This window comes from Protomyctophum bolini (genome assembly GCF_963924005.1).
Source record: "Protomyctophum bolini genome assembly, chromosome: 8".
NCBI lineage: Eukaryota > Metazoa > Chordata > Actinopteri > Myctophiformes > Myctophidae > Protomyctophum > Protomyctophum bolini.
In genome coordinates this window covers 31303896-31326495 of record NC_137869.1, presented here as the reverse complement: position 1 = coordinate 31326495, position 22600 = coordinate 31303896, and the positions used below count along the sequence as shown (strand labels likewise).

The following is a 22600-nucleotide window of genomic DNA, read 5'->3' as shown; positions in this document are numbered from 1 at the left end:
TTTACCCTTGGTTGCATGCTGAAAATCATTAAGATTTACAAACGTGTTGTAGATCTGCTATTTATAGAGCGAAAACACCCAAATGCAACACCCGAGCACAACCATCATAAAAGTACTACTGGATCTACTGGAAATTTAGTCTAGTTTAGATTTTATTTAGTTCTGATTTAGTTTTAGTCAACGAAATCATGTTCGTAATCTGTTCTGAATCATATTTTCTAAATATGCCAGACATGTCTGCCTGTAGCGGCTGCGTGCAGTAGGACATGTCTGTCTGTAGCGGCTGCGTGCAGTAGGACATGTCTGCCTGTAGCGGCTGCGTGCAGTAGGACATGTCTGCCTGTAGCTGCTGCGTGCAGTAGGACATGTCTGCCTGTAGCGGCTGCGTGCAGTAGGACATGTCTGCCTGTAGCTGCTGCGTGCAGTAGGTCATGTCTGTCTGTAGCGGCTGCGTGCAGTAGGACATGTCTGCCTGTAGCGGCTGCGTGCAGTAGGTCATGTCTGCCTGTAGCGGCTGCGTGCAGTAGGTCATGTCTGCCTGTAGCGGCTGCGTGCAGTAGGACATGTCTGCCTGTAGCTGCTGCGTGCAGTAGGTCATGTCTGCCTGTAGCGGCTGCGTGCAGTAGGACATGTCTGCCTGTAGCGGCTGCGTGCAGTAGGACATGCTGCGTGCAGTAGGACATGTCTGCCTGTAGCGGCTGCGTGCAGTAGGACATGCTGCGTGCAGTAGGACATGTCTGCCTGTAGCGGCTGCGTGCAGTAGGACATGCTGCGTGCAGTAGGACATGTCTGCCTGTAGCGGCTGCGTGCAGTAGGACATGTCTGCCTGTAGCGGCTGCGTGCAGTAGGACATGTCTGTCTGTAGCGGCTGCGTGCAGTAGGACATGTCTGCCTGTAGCGGCTGCGTGCAGTAGGTCATGTCTGCCTGTAGCGGCTGCGTGCAGTAGGACATGTCTGCCTGTAGCGGCTGCGTGCAGTAGGACATGTCTGCCTGTAGCTGCTGCGTGCAGTAGGACATGTCTGCCTGTAGCTGCTGCGTGCAGTAGGACATGTCTGCCTGTAGCGGCTGCGTGCAGTAGGACATGTCTGGGTCTATTCGTGGTAGTGAGCAGTGCACTAGTGTGACCACATCACAGGCTGGGGCTTGATGTGGTGGTACCTTCCTGTGCCTGGGTGGGGCTGGTTGAAAATATCTCCAAAATGGTGACATGCCACGCCGCTGGTGCAAGACTCGTGCTTGAAAACCTTTAGTGTACTTCATCATACTGTACTAATAGCTCGTCATAAAAATGGTCTGTATAACATAAGTAATATATTGCCTTATAATCTTGTTCACCCCACATCCAGACAGCGGATTACTCACACATAGAAGTTAAAGCTGATAGTGTTTTATGCAACTCTGCAACTAAAAGAACATTTAGCTACTATTTATTTACTACTAAAATCAGCAGTTGCATACTGAAGCAATTACACTCCATTTACTTTAGTCCAAAATCTTTTCTCCTCTTTTGTTTTTTTCACTATGGTGATTGGCGACATCAACATAAGTTTGTATATTTTCCACTGTCGTTAACTGACTATTTAGCTGTCATACAATGACTAGTCTTTGTTTCAAACATGCTTTGTCTCTCTTGAAAATAACATGTCATTGTCATGTTTTGCCATTCAATATATGCTCTCACATGAATGGTTTCTTCAATGTCACCCGACGCCCTGCAGTATAGTTTTCCTAACATTCGTATTCCCTGAAGCAATAAGAAAAACTGTGCCATGCTGTGCTGTACTGCACAAGACTAATCAGATCACCACCCAGTTTGTTTCTGGCCTTGGCTTTCACCCAACGAGTGAATGAAACGGAACAGTAAAATTGTCCTCATTGTAACACAACATCTGCTGCTGTTAAACAAAAACACAATGTTTTGGCTGCTATCCTGTCTGTGATTTTGAATCATACCCCGAGGGCGAGGGCTTATATTTGTCAAGTTATAGAGCTGGTTCTACAGTATATACAGTACAGTGGCTGTAGCAAGGCACACTATAGACGTATAGGCCCTCATTTATCAATTGAGCGTAAAATCTGCCTCAAATTCGAGTGTAGGTTTTGGAGTACACTCACGGCGGCATGACATTTATGAAGTGATCGCAAACAGCTGATCCTTCCTTAATTCCTGAAATCAATCTGGCACACCCTATGAAATCAAGCCTCGCCCTCGTTTTTGCGACATGCACAACTGCAATACGACCAAACAACGTATGGAAACCATAGTTACATGATGGAAAAGGCCAATAAAAAAGTTTCCCCTGCATGCCTTGCTGCCCGCCTCACCCCCCCCCTCTCATACACACAGATGCACGCACGCACACGCAACTTGCAAGCCCAACTGGTGTGTTTTATCTTAAATAAATAAAGAACGAACACCTGCATGAATTAAATAAAGCTGTAGGCCTACCCTGTCTGTTTCTCCTCTCGCCTTTTCTACGACGTCCTGGCGCACGTTCAAGTTCAAGGTTTTGCGGAAATGATAAATGCCGGTAATTCCGCCATGCACCCATATTTTGGTGTACACCGTGTTGATAAATGAGGGCCATAGAGGTCTAACTGTACTACTGACATTGTATTCAGTCATTGCCACCATCATGTGAACTCCCAAAAGCCCCTCTCAAATTCATTACATCAATACTGTTTTACCATTGGTGTTTTGCCTCACTATTGTAACTACCAGTGATTATATTGTTTATTAGCTTGGTGCTTGGTTCATCAATTCTACCCCATAATTATTGGCTGTACACACTTGTAGGTAAATGTACGTTGGCCAGAAAGCATGATTGTTATTGTTGGTCTGTGGTCTGTGTGTTCCTACCTTTGCCCCAGATGAATGTGGGAATTCTAGTTGCGGCGGTTTTGTCTATTCCTTTGTGCGAGTGACGGTGCTACGGCGAGATGCCCATGTGTGGAAATGTTGTCTTAAGTTGACTTTCAGGGACGAGGAGGACTCTCAGTGGAATGCATATTAATGAGCAGTCTATACTGTATTATGAAATGGCATAAAATGTGTCAATTTCTGCCCTAGTTCTAATCTTACAATATCAGTTTCTTTGGATTTTATTTTGATGATGTAAAATCAGGACTGAAGGTATTAGCTTGCAACTATAGCTCAAAGCTTGTTGAGAACTATAACATTTTGCAAGTAATAATAAAGTAGGTGTCTTGACTAGCCACAGCGTTGATCGAGATAGAAGCCATCTTGAATTCCAGGCCTCTGGACTTCAGACGCAACAGACCTCGATCCATTAACACCGAACACCTTCTCATGGGCCGGCCCGATGCCGCAATGCCACAAGTCATCTATCCCGAAGCCATACTCAGCCGCAGGAGATGGCGCTATGTGCGTTACTTTCTGGCGCCCATACAAACACGGGAGAAGTGGTCCCCCAGCTCCCCAGAGCATTCTGGCAAATAGGAAAAGTGATGGAGGTTCTGCCAGGGGAAGATGCCATGGTGCAGATAGACAACCGCACCTACACGCGACCCGTAGCACGACTAATCAAACTCCCAGCATTGCCTTCAGAGCCCGCCGTCACGAGAGAGGCTGAAGGGGACAAACCACAGTTGGTGAACCCAAGCTTTCATTGGGGGGAGTGTTGCCAGGACAACGGGAAGCAACACGATGTCATGTCAGTGACATCGCCACGACTATAAAGCCTAGGTTGAAAGAGCCAGAATTCAGATTAGAGTAAGAAGGTGATTCATAACGAATATAATCAATAACACCACTACTTCAATTTCAAGCCTCAAGATACCATAGTCCACGGTATCTCGGCTTCATAATTAAGACTCATTGAAAGTCTTGATTATAAGTACTGTGTCTGTAATTAAAAGGTTTTTCTTTTTCATGTTTGTGTAACTGACTTGTTGATACAAATGTCTCATAACCTTCCACTTTGAAAACTGTCTCCTTATCTGTTTTGAAAGATGTGAGGTCATCCGTGCGTACGTGGTGATGCGTGCGTGTTTGAATTGGACTTAAGATTGTATTCTTGTAGTTCTGGCTTAGTGGCTGTGGAAATATACAGTTGAATAGGCTTCAGGAAAACAGGCCTACCACAGAAAAACAGGCGAGTACTTTGTGTACTCAAATGTCATATGTGCACAATGATGGCACAGTATGCATACTGTATATATGATTTTATATGTATATATAATATGATTTTAGTCAGTTAAATCACTTCATTGGCATGCATGTTGCATCAACATCAACAAACCAAAGCTTGAGTTATAGTGGGTAGACAAACTTCCTAAAGTAAAGGACAAGGTGACAATAACATTGTGTCTACGGTGTGTTTATCGCTTTAGTCACAGATCTGCGTTTCTGCATATTTAGATAAGCTCCTAAACCCTGAACCATACTGCAGAGTGACAAATACACATGAACAAATGCCACCGTATTTACACACTGACATAGACAGAGACTCCTTTATCTATCGTTGGTCTTTCTGTCTCCGCCCCCTGTCTCTCTCGCTCTCTTTCAGTAGTATGCAGATTAGACAGAAGGTTTCCAAGGGCACCACAGCTTGGCTAAGCGTCATTCACTTCCTCATACCCGATGAGTCTTCCAGCCAATCGGGGAGTCTGTTGAAGGGCATGTTCGAATACGAACGATGCTATGACATGTTTAGCATTCCGTCCATCACGAACGGAGCCTGGGCTGAGCAGAAGAGATTTCCCAGGGGTTGGTTGTATTGCCTGAGAGAGACCCACACTGGACAGCTCCGATGGCCAATGCCAACTTAAACTGGCCCCGAATGCTGGAACTGTGACAGCGACCAAGGCAGTGGCAGACCACACCCAAAGAAATAAACGGCTTAGGTCCAATAAAGGATTTAACATGCATAACATCAACAATTTACATAGAAGTGTGCATTTGCACATACAGACGCACACACAGCACTCACTCACATTGACTGTAAGCGCACTGGGAGTCCTGTCCTGTCTGAACAGGTTGTGGTTAGACTCTGGAAGGATGATTCTGGTAATGGATGAGGAACGTTTGAACAGAACTCAGACTATCTCTTTCATCATCCATCGCCAACACACTGTTGCATCACACTCTTTTTTGCCCTCTGGTCTCAAAGCTATTTCAGGATTACACTTAACTCAATTAAAATACATAGCCGTAGCTATGTACAGTAAGTTTCAAATGTACAATCAGCAACACACCTCCCCTGAGACGTAAAATGGTGTGGAATATCACTGATGTCACTGAACGCACAACTTGAAACAAATTAATACATAATAGACAGTATTGGAGAAAAGACCTTAATACTGGCTGCTCTGTTGCTGCAGTAGAAGTGGAAATGGGTCAACGGTTGGTTCTTTGTCAGTATTTGTGTTTGCCCCCTGCCTTCATCTAATCTGCTGAAATACCACTGTATCGAATTCACCCTGCAACTGCTATTGACAACACAATGTGGCTCCTATTTAACATGCACAGAGTCAACTTCCCGTGTCGCAGTCTTTTGCTTTTGTGTGTGTGTGTGTGTGTGTGTGTGTGTGCGTGTGTGGCGAGAGGCTATCTTTATACAGGCGAGTATGTGCAGCAGGGAAAGAGAGTGCTTTCCTGTGTCTTCATCAATGGAGTAAACAGGGCCCCTCATTGAGGACTGGTGGCTGAGTTCTGTGCGCACCCCTGGCTGAGTTTGGCTTTGGCCCGAGGCTTGGTGCTCTCTAATTCTCTTTGGTCTGACACTGCTATACATATAGACCCCTCCCAAGCTCATTTATCATCACTGACCTAATGTTGCATGTTACACACGCACACGCACACAATAAAGAAAGGGGGAAATGGCAGGGTTTAAAACAGGAAAAGGATAGAGGGAAGAAACTAAAGCAAAGTAGGAGGAGATGGATTGAAAGATAGTTAGTGGAGGGCAAGAGGGGACAACGAGTTACAGATGCTCACCCTACCTACCCCCCCACACTAAGCCCCTCAAAACGCACACACACACACACACACACACACACACACACACACACACACACACACACACACACACACAAACAGAGATAGCCCCACCCTCTTCTGTCATGTCAGCTGCTGCTTTCATCGAGTATTTTGACCTCTGGACTTTGGGGAGACTTTATTGCCACAGTGATTTGTTGTTGTTTTTGTTTACTTCAAAGCACTCTGATTGAGGTGTAGTCTTTCCAGCGCAAGAATGCTGTGTTCCCCAATGCAACACTCTCTGACTCTGAGCGTTTTTAACCCCACTGACCTGCTTGAAAAGAGATGAATTAAGATGTGGAAACAGACTGAGACGGGGCAGATGCAGTAGTGGCTTTTGCAGTTCTGTTGAGCCACAGGTGTACTGAATTATAATAATAATAATAATCTTTATTTATAGAGCACCATTCTGGTCAGTAGAATTCGTTGAAATTGAAAGTGAATTTAAGATAAGGTTACAACAAAATCAGTTAAAAGCAAGGTCATAGAAATGGGTTTTTAGCTGCCTCTTAAAGTGGTTAACTAGCAGTGTTTTTCCTACACGCTGAATCCAGCATGTTTTGTTTAGTTTGTATTTTATTTAGATTTACGGTACATAAATTTGATCTTTTCCTTTATTTAGCCATACTTAGCATTGCTTAAAAAAGGGGGAGAAAAAAAAAGAAAAAACATTATTGGGAATTTTGAATCTCTTCTTTGACCATTGTCCTTGCCACATGGAAAGTAATCTTTCTTCTCTTCCTCTGTTTACTCTGCCAGGCTTTTGGGAACGCCAAGACGGCCCACAACAACAACTCAAGCCGCTTTGGCAAGTTCATCCAAGTGAATTACCTGGAGAGTGGCGTGGTCCGAGGGTGAGTAACCGTGTGTGTGTGTGTGTGTGTGTGTGTGTGTGTGTGTGTGTGCACATGCGCGTGTGCGTGCGAGCACACATACTGTAGTCATCCACTCCCCTCAACAGCCACCTGTATGCTCTCATGTGGACTTCAGTGTAGCCAGAATGTGCTAGTGTAGATTACCATGCCGTACATGGACAATATACTCAGAATCCTCCTTCCAGTGGCCTTTCATTTGAACCATCGTCCTCTCTTTGGACCACAACCTTCCTCTGTGTAGTTTATTTGTTGTTTGTTCTCTGTGCATACTGTAGGCTACATGTATATGCAGACACGAGTACGTTCTTCCCTTTTCTCAGCAGTACTCTGAGGTTGGGCGGAATCATGTCAATGTGGTCAGCCGCAGCGTCAGTGTCACTTCCTCCTCGGCCCAGGAAGGAGTGAGGAGAGCAGTTGCACAACACAGCACACCTGAAAAACACCTCATGTGTAATTCTGTGAGATTTTAAATAGTTAAAATATGTGGCACAGGGCTACAGAAAATATTTCATAATTATGCCCAGATTCTCGCCAAGAATGAGTACATTGTTTTGTTGAGGCATTTCATTGCTCTATAAACTATCAGAAATAAAAGCAACATACAAAATGGACATGGTCATGGAAACGGCAGCGTGTCTGTGGCACCAGCTGCTCAGCATGAGGCCACAGTAATGGGGCAGACTCAACCTGATTAGGTCTTAATAGCACCAGGTCTCATCACCCTCTATTGAATTGCTCATCCTGAGAGCAGTCGGTAATCCAATAAGGGTGGTTGAATTCAGTTACTGTAGGTGAGGCCTTTCTGCACTATGCCGCCAACCCCCTTAAGGCTCGGAAACACGAGCAATATAAACACACACACACACACACACACACACACACACACACACACACACACACACACACACACACACACACACACACACACACACACACACACACACACACACACACACACATTCAATACCATTAGAAGTGCCGGCGCTGCCAACCCTCCTTATATTGTGTCATCTCTTGCATTGAAGCCTCTGGACACTCATTGCTCCAGTATCGTACTGCTGTCCACTGGGCTTGACAAAGGCTGCCTGTCGCCTGCCTATCTCCAGTGGCAGTCATTCACAGTCTATAGAGGAGATTAACAAAGGGAAGACTGGGACTAGCTAATGTTCCGCTCCGCTGTGCTCTCTGACTGACTGACTGACTGACGGACGAACAGACAGACAGGATGTTTTTATGCTCTCTATCTCTCTCACTGTGGGGCTCTCTCGCCATCTAATCCTTCCTCATTGGGAACTGAGAGAGCTACTAGGACCAGAAGAATGTGTTGATACAGCATCACAATCATTTTACAACGTTTTCCATGTATACATTGGCTATAAAAAAACAAATGTAGATCTACAAGTTCACAGTGTGTCACTTCGTGCCACGCTGCGAGCTTGGACATCTGCTATTTTTGAACGTACTGTATATAATCAAGTATTGGAACAATGTATAATAATGGCACACATTATTTTGTGGACCAGTGTGAACCCCAGTGTTTCCTCTCTGCCACTGATTGGGAGTCGCAGGACATGGTCCATCGTCACAATAAACAAGATAGACATAGATAGATAGATAGATAGATAGATAGATATGTTCTACCTTACAGATTGGTCTAAATAACGTTTTATTTACTAAAAAAGTTATGGATTGCAGCTTTATGTCAATGTGTCTGCGGCTGGGACACATGACACCCCACACATTTATTTTAGATCACCCGTCCCTTTCCCCTTTTTTCTCTTTGTGGTCAGACTCCTCCAGAATTTCATTAGTTTTAGCAGAGAGCGTGCAGGGAAGATGATTGGGAAAAGTGAGATGGAAAGCACAGTTAGAGAAAGAGAGTCACCTGGCTATTTGACCTATTTGATGTCTAGTGTCTACATCTCTGCAGTACTGTCCTACACATCCTCTTCCTTAACCACTTAAACCCTATCATACTAGTTGACCGGAGGCCCCCGGGGGTCTAGTAAGCTCTCTCTTTTATCAGCTTGAAGCAGATCTACAAGCTCACAATGCATCACATTGCGACGCATTGTGAGCTTGTAGATCTGCTATTTCCACTGAATGTTTGCCCCCAGAACAGGGACACATGCCGTGCAGAAGGAATGTTGGCAACCGTCGACCGTACAGTATGACATTAGTTGGGTCTCAGTCTCACAGACATACAACAACAGTCCCTGATACCTAAGCTCTCTACTCTCTACTGAGGGTGTCATAAAAGACTGACGTATATGTTGTTTTAATTCAAGCCTTGGTCATCTCGTGTAAAATCAAATTTAGCCTCATTTTATGACCTCAGACTTTTGTAGTGGGAAACCACTGCCTTTACAATCACATAATCTGTGACTTTGGAAGGTTGGAATGCAGACACTTTTTACTTTTATTTCTGGTGACACTAGAGTAGGTCTCTGATTTCACGTCTTTCACTGTTCTTTAAACAAAATTACAAACAAAAAGCCGACTTAAAGGGAATTCCCGTACTTCTGAAATCAGATTAGTTCCATAGTAAGGCTATTGTCTATGTGTGCCGTTGTGTGGTGTTATGTGATGTTGTGTGCATTGCTTCACTGTCCATCCAGCCTCTGTTCACAATTTTATTGTTCTCACCATCTGTCCTCACTTCCCCTCCTCCTCCCTCTCCATGTCATTTCATTACCAGTCCACTTTCACATTTGACCCCTACACACGCACGCACGCATGCACGCACCCGCACACAAACAGCTGAGTGATAGGATCAGATGACCGACATTCAGTATCAAGTGATTGATGCTCTTTTTTCCTCCCTATTCTCCTTTCTTTGTTCCCCACCCTCCTCTTTCTCTCATTCGCTCATTTCTCCTTCCCTGTTTCTCACCCTTTCTTCCTGTCATATTCTGGCTCACCATCTTTATCTCTCTCTCTGTATTTTACAGGGCTGTGGTGGAGAAGTATCTGTTGGAGAAGTCTCGTCTGGTCTCCAGAGAGAAGAATGAGAGGTGAGGAGCATCAGGCAGGGTCACAATCCCTCACCCACCCACATTGACCTTCAGGGGGTCCTCTGAACAAACATGGGGAGATGGAGAGGTACCCTAAGTGCCTTTTGATTTGGCTGCAACAATCGGTTATTTTCTTAGCGATTTTAACAGCAATACTTAAATGAATTGATTAAGCACTTCAACATTATTTAATACTTAGCATCAGTTGCACAGCATCAGTGCAGTGGTGTAGTCTACACCACGCAGTATACTCAAACCGAAATTTTAGTAAAAGATAGTACTGTAATCACAGTGGCATTTACTATGAAAACGTGCATTTCCCGTCAGTCCATCCATCCGTCACCCCACGCCTCCATATATGGTCATGCCTCGTGACATCACGTGACATCATCAGTGATAGTTCCCTGATGTCATCAATATTGGCCAGCAACTCTACATCTGACCTCAAACCCTTAGATCTCCATAATGCTCAGAAGGAATACACTGGATCCAAAGTGGAACCGGATGTTCGGCTGACAAAGTATTCCATCCATCCATCCATCTTCAACCGCTTATCCGTAGTCGGGTCGCGGGGGTAACAGCTCCACCAGAGTGCTCCAGACTTCCCTCTCCAGAGCAACATTAGTGACTTCCTCCTGGGGGATTCCGAGACGTTCCAAGGCCTGTGAGTCGATGTATTTCCTCCAACTGCGCCTTGGTCTGCCCCGGAGTCTCCTCCTAGTGGGACGTGCGTCGAGGACCTCCCTTGGGAGGCGCCCGAGAGGCATCCCAACCAGATGCCCGAACCAGCTTAGCTGACTCCTTTCCAGGTGAAGGAGCAGCGGTTCTACTCCGAGTCTCTCTCGTGTGACTGAACTTCTCACCCCATCTCTAAGGGAGATATTGTAAAGTATTGACTGATGTAAACCCCAGCCTATACAGTCTGGCTCCTCCTTGGATCATTGGGATGATCAGTGGTGTAATGAATGTAAGCTGCTATTGAACTGGACTAGTGGTGTAAACAAGACGGGGTAGATCACGGTCTAACTGGGTTGCGTTTGGGTGAGCCCTGCTTTGATGTGATGTGCGGTATAGTCCTGTCTGATCTACGGAGTTAAGCATTAACTTGCCCTCCTACACAAACAAATGCAAAATACCTGTTCTGTTGGTATAAGGAGCTACTAGTCCATTTGTCTCCTTGTTGCATACATCTATTGTACCTGGCTATCATGTGTCCCTCCTTTGTAAATCACCTACCGTATGTGAAATACTATCATTCATAGCCGGCTAGACTCCGGGTTGGCTGCTGCTAGTATGACTAACTGTTTACTTTTAAACCTTGGCATACATTTAGTAGAGAGCATACCAGGGCATATGACTAATTTGCCACTGACTCACTCATCCACAGAATAATATGTAATGTCATTTATAAACCACCCAGGGTGGAATTCACTTTTTTCTTAAAGGTAGGGTAAGGTTTTAGTTTTGTAAAAGTACTATATTCTCGTAGTAGTCATTGCTATTGCGCGTGTTTGTTCAGTAAAAGGCGTATCCCTGTCTCTCCAGCACTTTAATAAACACCTGGGGTGGCATTATTTCATTAATTTAATAGAAAAATGGCTGCCGTGTGAATATGGTGAATGGCAATGATGAGTACTATCAGAATATAGATATATTTAACATTTAAAAAAATAACACTTACCGGTAGTCCTACCTTTTAAAGAATTAATTATAATTATCAGTTAGATTTGCGAGTGGGTTTGCTCATTTCAGTATTCAATTCTTTAATAAAATGGGGAGCCAAGACATGAGAACCAAATCGAGTCTCAATGCGTCCTCATGCTTGTCGACAAAGACTACAGGAGGAATTTTCTGTATATAAATAGACAATACAGCATTGTGTTTTTTTCCACATCTAGTTTTTATTTAGTTCAAAGTCGTACGATTTGTCACACACGTTACCGCAGTGAAATTTGTTCTCCCATTTCTTGGAGCGGTGAGCCGCAGCCAAGGAGTAGTTAGCTGCAGCCGTGCCGCGCTCGGGAATCATTTGATTACTTGATTTGACCACCCAATCCAACCCATTGGTGCCGAGTTCATTTGTAATAACCTTGTTACCAATATCCACCTACCTACAATACACAGTACCTACCTTAAATACCTACCTGTGTCACTGTCTACCTACTGGCCCACTGACGACAAGACTGGAAAATGAATACCAGTCTTTTAGCAGTGCACGTATTGTCTTGTTTTAATTATCTTATTGTAATATTCTTAGCATTGTTGTTTGTTTGTTTTAGCTTGGCAGTATGTTAACTTTGGATGCTTAATTAAAAGAGCTCTGACGACTACACTTTTCAAGTTCAACACTTTGTCCTCTGATGTATTGTCCACTCTCTAATTATAAGTGTATGCTTATAAAACGGGGCCTTATCATTAACAGGGATGTTTTTTCTAAACCAAAGCCAGGTTGATGGCAGGCTTAATTTGACGTCTCTGTTTGTCGTGCATATGCACTCTTCCAGGAACTACCACGTGTTTTACTATCTATTGTTGGGTGCGTCTGAGGAGGAAAGGAAGGAGTTCAAGTTGCTGCCACCAGAAGACTACCTCTACCTCAAGCAGGTAGGTGCTGCTTGAGATGCTGAAAGAACTGCTCCATCTTGTATTTTGTCAAAGCTCCTCCTTCACATGCATTCAGTTCTTGTCTGTTCACACCATAGACTGTAGGTTCACGCCGACTGGTCTGCCAGTGAACGACTTGCACGAAATGTGTTTTTAATTGCCATGCATTTAATTTTGTTAGAATATTCTCAGTGTTCTCTGTGAATGTGTTCTCGGCAAATGTGTGTCAATTGACATTGAACTGCATGAATGGGTGGACGTGGTATGTGAGGTGACCATGGAAGGTGGCGTTGTTATTGAATCTGAGGGAGTGGCTATGCGGTGTGTGATTGGCGTGCTGTTGAATGGGCCTCATGCTTCCTTCTTCCTGCACGTGTGTGCACTGCATGTCAATGAGGCATTCTTTGTGTCCCCTCTCTCTGCCTTTCATCCATTTCTGTTTCTTAATCCTGCCCACTCTCCCTCCTCCTCGACTCTTCCCATTTTTCTCTTATCCCTCCTTGTACTTCCCTGCCTTAAGTTATATAAAAAGAAATAATAATAATCTTCTAAATCCTCCAGTTTTCTGAAATAAATATTTTCACGATTTTTCAAAAACAGCAGACCTACAAGCTCGTAGCACGCCACTGTGGTGCGCTATATGACCTTGTAGATCTGCTATTTTTCAATAGCTAAATTATAACAATGTTTGAAACACCAAAAGGGGTTCCCGCCCAAAATGGGTTAAGTTATTTCCTTCCTGTGTCTCTCCATCTGTGTCTTAATACTTTGTCTCTACATCTGCAGCAAAACTTCAAGATAGAAGATGAGGAGGACCTTCGTCATGACTTCGAGAGGCTGCAGCAGGCGATGGAGATGGTGGGCTTCCTGCCAGCCACCAAGAAACAGTGAGTGTGGAGACTGTGGGCATACTGCATAGTTTGTTTTTAAACCTTTATTTATGCACTTTTTCAGCAATGCCCTTCACACACACACACACACACACACACACACACACACACACACAATTACACAAACTCACACCTGGGAGCTGCTGTCCAATACAACCGCAGTCTGAATGCCTTGCTCAAGGCTCACTGCGCATTCACTTTCCTGCCAAGAGTTTTTCCTGCCGGTCTAGGAATTTGAACCTATTCGGCCACAACCAGTCTCCTCTAATTTGGAGGGGAGCGACGTGTTGTAAGCTTGCAGCAGCAACACCGAAACAATTAACACCCTTGTCGCCATGACCCGTGGCACCACGGCTTATCATAATTACCATTTGATAGCCGAACCCGCGGCGCCGCAGGTAATCACTTTATATTAAAATCCACCAGCAGAAGCCAAACGCATACCTCTACTGCGCCCAGGTTGCTAGGCAGATTGCTATGTCCCTCCAGGCACAAGGCGAAATGCACTCGCACCCCATTGGAATCATTATGATTTCTTTCCTGCCTGTCTGAGAAATACTCAAAGATCCATCTTTTTGTCAAATCCGTCCGGCGTTCAGATGAGAATAGTGATTTTTGATCCCATTGTGTCCGACATATTACCGTTTCTGGTGAAAGATAAACGACATCGCCAGCTGCTAGACTACAATGTGCTTTCGGTTTCGTCTTTGTGAAGCATGTGACACACACGGAAGCATGGCGCTGAGGTACCATTAGACCACTAGAGGGCGCAGCTCTCAAAGTGTTAAATAAAATACAGAATATGAACACCAAACAAAAGCCTATAGGGAACTCGCATCTATAAACGGTTACGGGGCAGTTACGATGGAAACGGCATTCTCTGAAGATGATACTTCCCTTCAGCTCTCTGCACATTGTGCCTCAAGTTAAATACTGTATCAGCAGGAAAAGCCTGTTTGTTTATTCTGTGGCTAATGGTCTTATGAAGTTCAGTGAGGCATGGGCAGCACAAAATAGACCAACAATTAGCACGTCGTTAAGCATCGACTTTGCACATTTTATCATGAGACTGCGAGTGTCAGGATAATGCTCTCTGTTTGCATTGAACGCTCAACCTCTGCTCTTTGTTTGCATTGAACGCTCAACCTCTCCTCTGTGCTGCAGGATCTTCTCTGTGTTGTCGGCCATCCTGTATCTGGGCAACGTGACTTACAGGAGGAAGTCCACGGGCCGAGATGAGGGTCTGGACGTGGGACCTCCGGAGGTCCTGGCTACTCTCTCAGACCTTCTCAAGGTGTGTCTCATTGTTCATTTATCCATTTGTAACTCTTGAGTGTCCCCACTTGGTTACATTTGTGTGCTCAAAGTCAAGACCCTGATTTTCATGTGTAGCTGTAATTACTCTTTACGTGTAAGTTACGGTATGTATTGTACGTGACGGTGTCTTAATAATTCCCTCCCAGGTTAAGGAGGAGCTGTTGGTCGAAGCCTTGACAAAGAGGAAAACGGTGACAGTGAATGACAAACTGATTCTCTCCTACAGCCACAGTGAGGTAGGGACCATGCATCCATCCATCTCTGCAGCCTGTCATTAGTGTAACAGTGTTATCCTTCACACTAATTAGTGGTGTGTGTCTACGTGTGTCCCTCCTTCTTTCTGTATGCCACCCGTCTAGAAGTGCTGTCTTCTGTCCAATGTTCCTGACATACAGTATATCTTATATCTCCGCCGGCGGATGTCAATATATTGCTCACTTAATCTGACCAACAAACACCTAATTATAATTTTATGAATATGGAGAAAAGCAAGCTAATTCTACCATTAGAACCTGTAACCACAATGTTTTATGTTCCCACTTGTAAAAAGATCGATTACAAGTAATCAATTAAGAAAGTTACATTGAATAGTTTTTTCTATCTGTAAGTTGATTCATAATTTTCAGCACTAGTAGTAACTAGGAACTATGCACAAAAATGAATTTCACTCACCTTTCTACTTGTAAAACTGTGACAATACAGCTGATTCTGATTCTAACCTTCAACTCTTCTCCTTCCGTCAGGCTATCACAGCCAGAGACTCCATGGCAAAGTCTCTGTACAGCGCTTTGTTTGACTGGATTGTTCTGCGCATCAATCATGCACTGCTCAACAAGAAAGACATGGAGGAATCTGTCCCAGTGAGTCTCTTAAAACTTTAAGCAATGACTTGACTTAACAACTTGCACAAATAAGGAACAATAATGAACCAACCTTTAAGTTTAATGCGACATGACACGTGTGACATGATGTCTGAGGTGATTACAGCCATACATTCCTCATTTAAAGATGATGCTTTTTTCCCCCACCCTAAAACATGATCATCAGGTATTATTATTATAGGAGGAAGATTTTTTTTTCTTCAAAAAAGTGGATAGTATTTGTTGAAATGTCCATTTTATGTGTACACTCTCACCAGTTAATTAAGTATACCTGGTTTCCCTCCTCTGGTGGGATCTTTAATAGCGTGTTGTTAAAAGTAACCTAATTTTATACTCCTATACTAAAAATCTGTTCTTTGTGGCAAGCAACACTGTCCTCCTATGGACTATGAATCAACGTAACATTCCACTGTGGCCATGTCTGTTTTCCAGTGCTTGTCCATCGGTGTCCTGGACATATTCGGCTTTGAGGACTTTGAGAGAAACAGTTTTGAGCAATTCTGTATAAACTACGCCAATGAGCAGCTGCAGTATTACTTCAACCAGCACATTTTCAAACTAGAGCAGGTGAGCCTCTCCTTTTGTCTGTACATTGCAGCCTTGTTCTCTGTGATGAATAGACCACGTGTGCCTCCTGCCATCTTTACACCATCCTGCTTTCTGGCCTGGATTCTGACCTGATTACAGACTCTTCTCTTAACCCATAAAACTATCTTCCAATGTCATCCAAATAACTAGGTTTCTTTAATTAGGAGTAAGTTGGTTACATACAGTACTTGATGACAATAAAAGTGCTGCTGAACTGGTTAAACAAAATGTAAAGTACATATGACAGAACACAAAAACATTCTAAAGTTATTAAACACACCAGTCAGTCAGCAGTTTTTGTAGGGTGTGGATGTTTTTGGTGCAAACACGGTAATAAAAATAATCATCTTTTAGCATCTTGTATTTTTAACCAGTCAGTTAAACCGGTTATGTAACTTAAGATGGAATTGGTTTCAGGATTGCGATCCCTGCTAATGTGACTGATGTACTGGTTTAATTGAATACCATGTCCTGTCTCTATGCAGGAAGAGTACCAGGCAGAGGGCATCACCTGGTACAACATCGACTACACGGACAACGTGGGCTGTATCCACCTCATCAGTAAGAAGCCCACTGGCTTGCTCTACCTGCTGGATGAGGAGAGCAAGTAAGTAACAGTACAGAGTAACATCCTCACACACAATAGTTTGTTTTTGTATGTGGTGGAAGGGTTTAACTCTCATGGTGTCTGACATGTGTGATCTAAATTAGTTTATTGGTTGCCATTTTTACCCCATGGCTCTGTTGACAGCGAGGTGTGTGTGTGTGTGTGTGTGTGTGTGTGTGTGTGTGTGTGTGTGTGAAACTGCTAGACCGATCAACATCAAATTCTTAGTAGTCCAAGGAAGTACGTGCACACATATATTTTGGGTATACTACAGTATGTTCAGCCTGACGGATCAGGCCTTGCCCAAATATGGAATCATTGTTGACTGATGTCACTGGCTGGTGTCTGCATGGGAGCCAGGCCGTTATCAGACACTGTCTTGTCTTATTGACTAATAGGTTTGTGCAGAGTTACAAAAGTAGGTCATAAGCACCCACAGCCAACTACTCAGCTGAAAGACCTGAGGACACTAATTGTTATGGATACCATAAACAACACATCTTCATATCAAACAAATGCGCCACACACAGAGACCTCATGGATTGATTACTTCCTGTTTCACATTTGACGTGGAAGCCCACGAATACTATGAATGGCAATGTCTGTTCTATACATTTATGTCTGTTATTCCTGCTGGTTAAATTCCTGTTTCGAAAAACTGCCCTGCTTTGAGGGATTATGGGGTTTATTGTCTCAAATTCAACTGGATTGAAACCTTTCCACACTTTGCCTGTATCCCTTTTATCCTGGTCCTCAATCCTACCTTCTGTCTCTGTTTTAGTTTCCCACATGCTACAGATAAAACCTTGCTGAACAAATTCAAGCAGCAACACCAGGGAAATAAGTATTTTGTCCCCACGCCTGTCATGGAGCCCGCCTTTGTCATTCAACACTTCGCCGGGAAGGTCAAGTACCACATTAAGGTAAAGATGGAGGCTTCATATACTAAATAGTGTGTGGCAAAAAAAATAAAAAAATAAACTTTAGGGTAGAAACCAACAAGACCTCAAGACCCTATTTTAAGGTCTTGGGCCTTTGTGCGTGATGACGTGACACGCACTGGGTACACAGAATAACAGCTGTTTTCACATGGCTCATTTGTCTCAGTTACACATCAATAGAGCCTGTTGCTTTTGTTCTTTGTTTAGTGTTTTCTCACTTCCCCCTTTATCATCAGGACTTCCGGGAGAAGAACACAGACCACATGCGTCCTGACATCGTGGCCCTCCTGCGGAGCAGCGACCGGGCCTACGTGCGCCAGCTCATTGGCATGGACCCGGTAGCCATGTTCCGCTGGGGGATCCTGCGCGCCACCATCAGAGGCATGGCTGCCTTCAACGAGGCTGGCCGTCGCTGGGCAGCCAAGACTGCAGGTATGTTATCAGCATTGTCAAAATCTGCTACTCTGTTATTGTACAGACTTTTGCAATAGTGGATCACTGGATTGTTTAGTATTTACAATCAGAATACCACTTTATAAAGCACAATAATGGGCTGTTCACACCAAGTATAACTATAAAGATATTGTTTATGAAATCGTTAAGACTCCACACCACAACTTCAATGATGATGAAAGTGATGAACAATATAATTATAGGAAGGCTTAAAGGTAGGTTCCACTTGCGCCTTAAGCCCAATCAGGTTGATCCGATGCATCTCAGGACGAAGACACACAAAGCACTGGAGCAATTCTTGACAATTGGTGCAAGGCAGACAATACCGTTATAGTGCTTAGTGTTGTTAAGGAATTTGTCCCATTGAAAGTGTAGGGACATAAATGTGCCTAGAGACACAGTACATATTCACACAAGGGACAATGCAAGGTTAGAAATTATACACATATATATACATTATACTTTAATTATTATGTAGATCAAATGCAACATAGTCACTGTAATCCAGTTTTAGAAATTAAATAGCTCTGTGAAATGTCTATGATGAGTTACTACACAGTAACATGCTCAGTGTTAAATTAACTCAGGATTTTAATGTGCGTGTTTTGGTACCATAGCTGGCTGACCTCTCAGACTGTAGAGTGTGTTTTGGTACCATAGCTGGCTGACCTCTCAGACTGTAGAGTGTGTTTTGGTACCATAGCTGGCTGACCTCTCAGACTGTAGAGTGTGTTTTGGTACCATAGCTGGCTGACCTCTCAGACTGTAGAGTGTGTTTTGGTTCCATAGCTGGCTGACCTCTCAGACTGTAGAGTGTGTTTTGGTTCCATAGCTGGCTGACCTCTCAGACTGTAGAGTGTGTTTTGGTTCCATAGCTGGCTGACCTCTCAGACTGTAGAGTGTGTTTTGGTACCATAGCTGGCTGACCTCTCAGACTGTAGAGTGTGTTTTGGTACCATAGCTATTAGCTGGCTGACCTCTCAGACTGTAGAGTGTGTTTTGGTTCCATAGCTGGCTGACCTCTCAGACTGTAGAGTGTGTTTTGGTACCATAGCTGGCTGACCTCTCAGACTGTAGAGTGTGTTTTGGTTCCATAGCTGGCTGACCTCTCAGACTGTAGAGTGTGTTTTGGTTCCATAGCTGGCTGACCTCTCAGACTGTAGAGTGTGTTTTGGTACCATAGCTGGCTGACCTCTCAGACTGTAGAGTGTGTTTTGGTACCATAGCTGGCTGACCTCTCAGACTGTAGAGTGTGTTTTGGTTCCATAGCTGGCTGACCTCTCAGACTGTAGAGTGTGTTTTGGTTCCATCACTGGCTGACCTCTCAGACTGTAGAGTGTGTTTTGGTACCATAGCTGGCTGACCTCTCAGACTGTAGAGTGTGTTTTGGTTCCATAGCTGGCTGACCTCTCAGACTGTAGAGTGTGTTTTGGTTCCATAGCTGGCTGACCTCTCAGACTGTAGAGTGTGTTTTGGTTCCATAGCTGGCTGACCTCTCAGACTGTAGAGTGTGTTTTGGTTCCATAGCTGGCTGACCTCTCAGACTGTAGAGTGTGTTTTGGTTCCATAGCTGGCTGACCTCTCAGACTGTAGAGTGTGTTTTGGTACCATAGCTGGCTGACCTCTCAGACTGTAGAGTGTGTTTTACATGTACAGTGTGTACCACAACTTCACAGTTCTCACATTTCTCTCTCTGTGTAATTAGTCTTTTTAAGGTCAGTTCACTAGAGGACACAGAGACCTGAAACGTGAGGCTTTTATGTAGACATCACCCATTTTCATCCAAGCCTCAATCCTCCAGACTATTTCTGTGTTCTCAGAAGTGACCCATTGACGCAGGAAGCTATTTTAATGTCGGTTAACAAGATTAAATAAGATCTAGATCAAAACCAAAACAAAAGAATGACCACAGACATGTAACCCTGGTCAGTTTATACACGTGTGTGCGTGTGTTTTATTTTGGGGTGGAGTGATATTTTAGGCCTACTGGTACGTCCAGTGGTTTGTGTTTGCGAACGCAGTGAGCACTAACTATGAGACCTAGCAGATCATGTCTGTGTGTGTGTGTGTGTGTGTGTGTGTGTGTTTGTCTGTCTGTCTGTCCCGCTGTTACACCACCTGCCCGCCACCAGAGGGCGCAGCTGTATCACACACAAAAACACACACACACACACACACACACACACACACCTTAACTTAAAAAAACTTTACTTAAAAAAAACTTTACTTAAAAAAAAAATTACTTAAAAAAATCTTAAACCACAAATATGTACGAGCTGCGTTCGCTTCCCGCGTTTGCGCGTCTTACTTGTTAGCTCCAGACACACACATAATCGCAGGAACATGACATGGACAACATACAGTAGAAAGTAAATACAGGTACAACAAATAATTAACATAATAAAAAATATATGGAATGAATGTCAGTTAATGCAATGTCCACAAATGTTTGCAAATCCTGTGTGTGTGTGTGTGTGTGTGTGTGTGTGTGTGTGTGTGTGTGTGTGTGTGTGTGTGTGTGTGTGTGTGTGTGTGTGTGTGTGTGTGTGTGTGTGTGTGTGTGTGTGTGTGTGTGTGTGTGTGTGTGTGTGTGTGTGTGTGTGTGTGTGTGTGTGTGTGTGTGTGTGTGTGTGTGTGTGTGTGTGTGTGTGTGTGTGTGTGTGTGTGTGTGTCTTTCTCTCTTCTAGGAGTCGTTCGCCCCACCTCCAGGACCCCGTTAGGAGAGCTTCAAAGGTCCAATAACCCAGTGGAGCGGATGTACAAGTAAGCTTCCCCTCCCCCTCCCCACACACTATACCTGGAATGTCATCAATATGCAGTATATTGATTGTGTAACTGCCCTGGAGGTGAACCACTGCACATGAGGAGACGAGGCCAGATGAGCATCGCTGCAAACTCCTTGATAAACATTCCGTCTTCACAGGGAGAAGAACGGGGGGCAAATTCCATTTGGTGTTGAACAGACATTCAACCACTGCAACCATTTCCTCTAGTAATGCACAATAAACTGCAATAACTTGTGAATGTTTCCCTTAGTGATGCACATTCTCGGAGGAATTGTTTTATTGCCTCGTGGACTGTGGACCTTTCACATGGTACTGCATGGGTCGGAGAAAGATTGGACTGTGGTTTTAGGGAGCTGAAGGCGGTTCAGTGTACAATGAAGTCTTCAGTGTTCATTTAAATCCGAGTGTAAAAATAAACCTGTAACTCTTAGTTAAATTAACGCTCCGAAGTTCAGTTGAACAAATTGGATGGCTCAGATTCATCACACTAAAATATGAATCCTCCTTCAGCTCATCTGGCCTGCCCATATCTTCTGCTTCCTCCCGCCTTTCGGTGACCTCAGTGTCTGTGGTTCTCTCCTCTCCTTCTCCCCTCCACAGACGAGCCTCTATGCTCGATTTCTACTTTGATCACTCAGAGGATCGCCCTCTAGAGGCCTTTGAAGACATCTTTGCTAGCTATGAGAGTAAGAAGTAAGTTGGCTCAGAGGCCAGGGTAAAGCGTGAAGGGATATGGTCAAGCAGGAAGGGAACTGTGTGCGTGTGTAGTAGTTTTCATTGTGGGGGGTAATGGACACCAGCCCAGTTTCTCATTCCGGCGTTTGCTCACATGTCACCTGAGGAAGCACAGTATTGAACAGTTCAGAAATGCTGCAGGCATTGTAGAGGTGCAATAGTTAGACTAATCTATTTAGTTTGATTATAAAAACTGTATTTGAAAATTTTAACATTGATTTGTTGATGTAAAACTACCGCTTCTTGATTATTTGATTAATCAAAAAATTATCGATAGAATAAAATAATTGTAATCGATAGTTGCGTCCCCAGTTACAGTATGTACTAAAACAAAGCTTCCTCAAAAGTGTTGAGAAAGTTCTTCTCAGAGTCATAATATGTGACATACAGTGTGGATGGTCAGTAAGGCTTTTTCTTAGAGGAAGTGCAATGCACTAGTACTGCATGATGCTGTGAGACAATGCCACCCTCTAGAAGTCTTTCCTAGCTGTAATCCTCTTTCTCCCTAGCCCTGCTTATAACTGTAGTAATCTCACTCCTTCCCCAAGTTTATTTATTTTGCTTCGGAACACTAGCAGGTTGTTTTTACTGGGCTGCTCTGGTTAGCTGCCCAGATTACTGACATTAACTTTGGAGAGCTAGAAACACACACACACACACAGCCCATGCACACAGACATGCCTACTTGCCTAGTAGTGAAATAGACAGAGTGATGTGTGAGCAATCTCCGAATGAAACGGAACTTAGCAGTGTTGTTATGTTGAGCGGTGATCATTCTGAAACGTGGCCCCCTGTCCTGTTTTCACATCTGAAATTACTAGGTCAGTTTGAATAAGCAGGAAGAATACAGCTGAACCTCATTAATACCATGCCTTTAAACAGTAAGGTCAATTTCAGAGTGTCCTGC

At 44.0% G+C, this 22600-nt stretch overlaps 1 protein-coding gene across 1 annotated transcript in view; it reads left to right on the top strand.

Moving 5' to 3' along the window:
* Positions 1 to 22600, top strand: part of LOC308319419 (myosin IXB) — a 78276-nt gene that overhangs the window by 33046 nt on the left and 22630 nt on the right. Inside the window, 13 exon segments of the mRNA XM_080769484.1 lie at positions 6762 to 6856; positions 9829 to 9891; positions 12396 to 12495; positions 13282 to 13382; positions 14550 to 14679; positions 14849 to 14938; positions 15446 to 15562; positions 16016 to 16150; positions 16657 to 16778; positions 17560 to 17701; positions 17956 to 18151; positions 20860 to 20935; positions 21559 to 21651. Coding sequence (XP_080625610.1) covers positions 6762 to 6856; positions 9829 to 9891; positions 12396 to 12495; positions 13282 to 13382; positions 14550 to 14679; positions 14849 to 14938; positions 15446 to 15562; positions 16016 to 16150; positions 16657 to 16778; positions 17560 to 17701; positions 17956 to 18151; positions 20860 to 20935; positions 21559 to 21651 — 1460 coding nt within the window.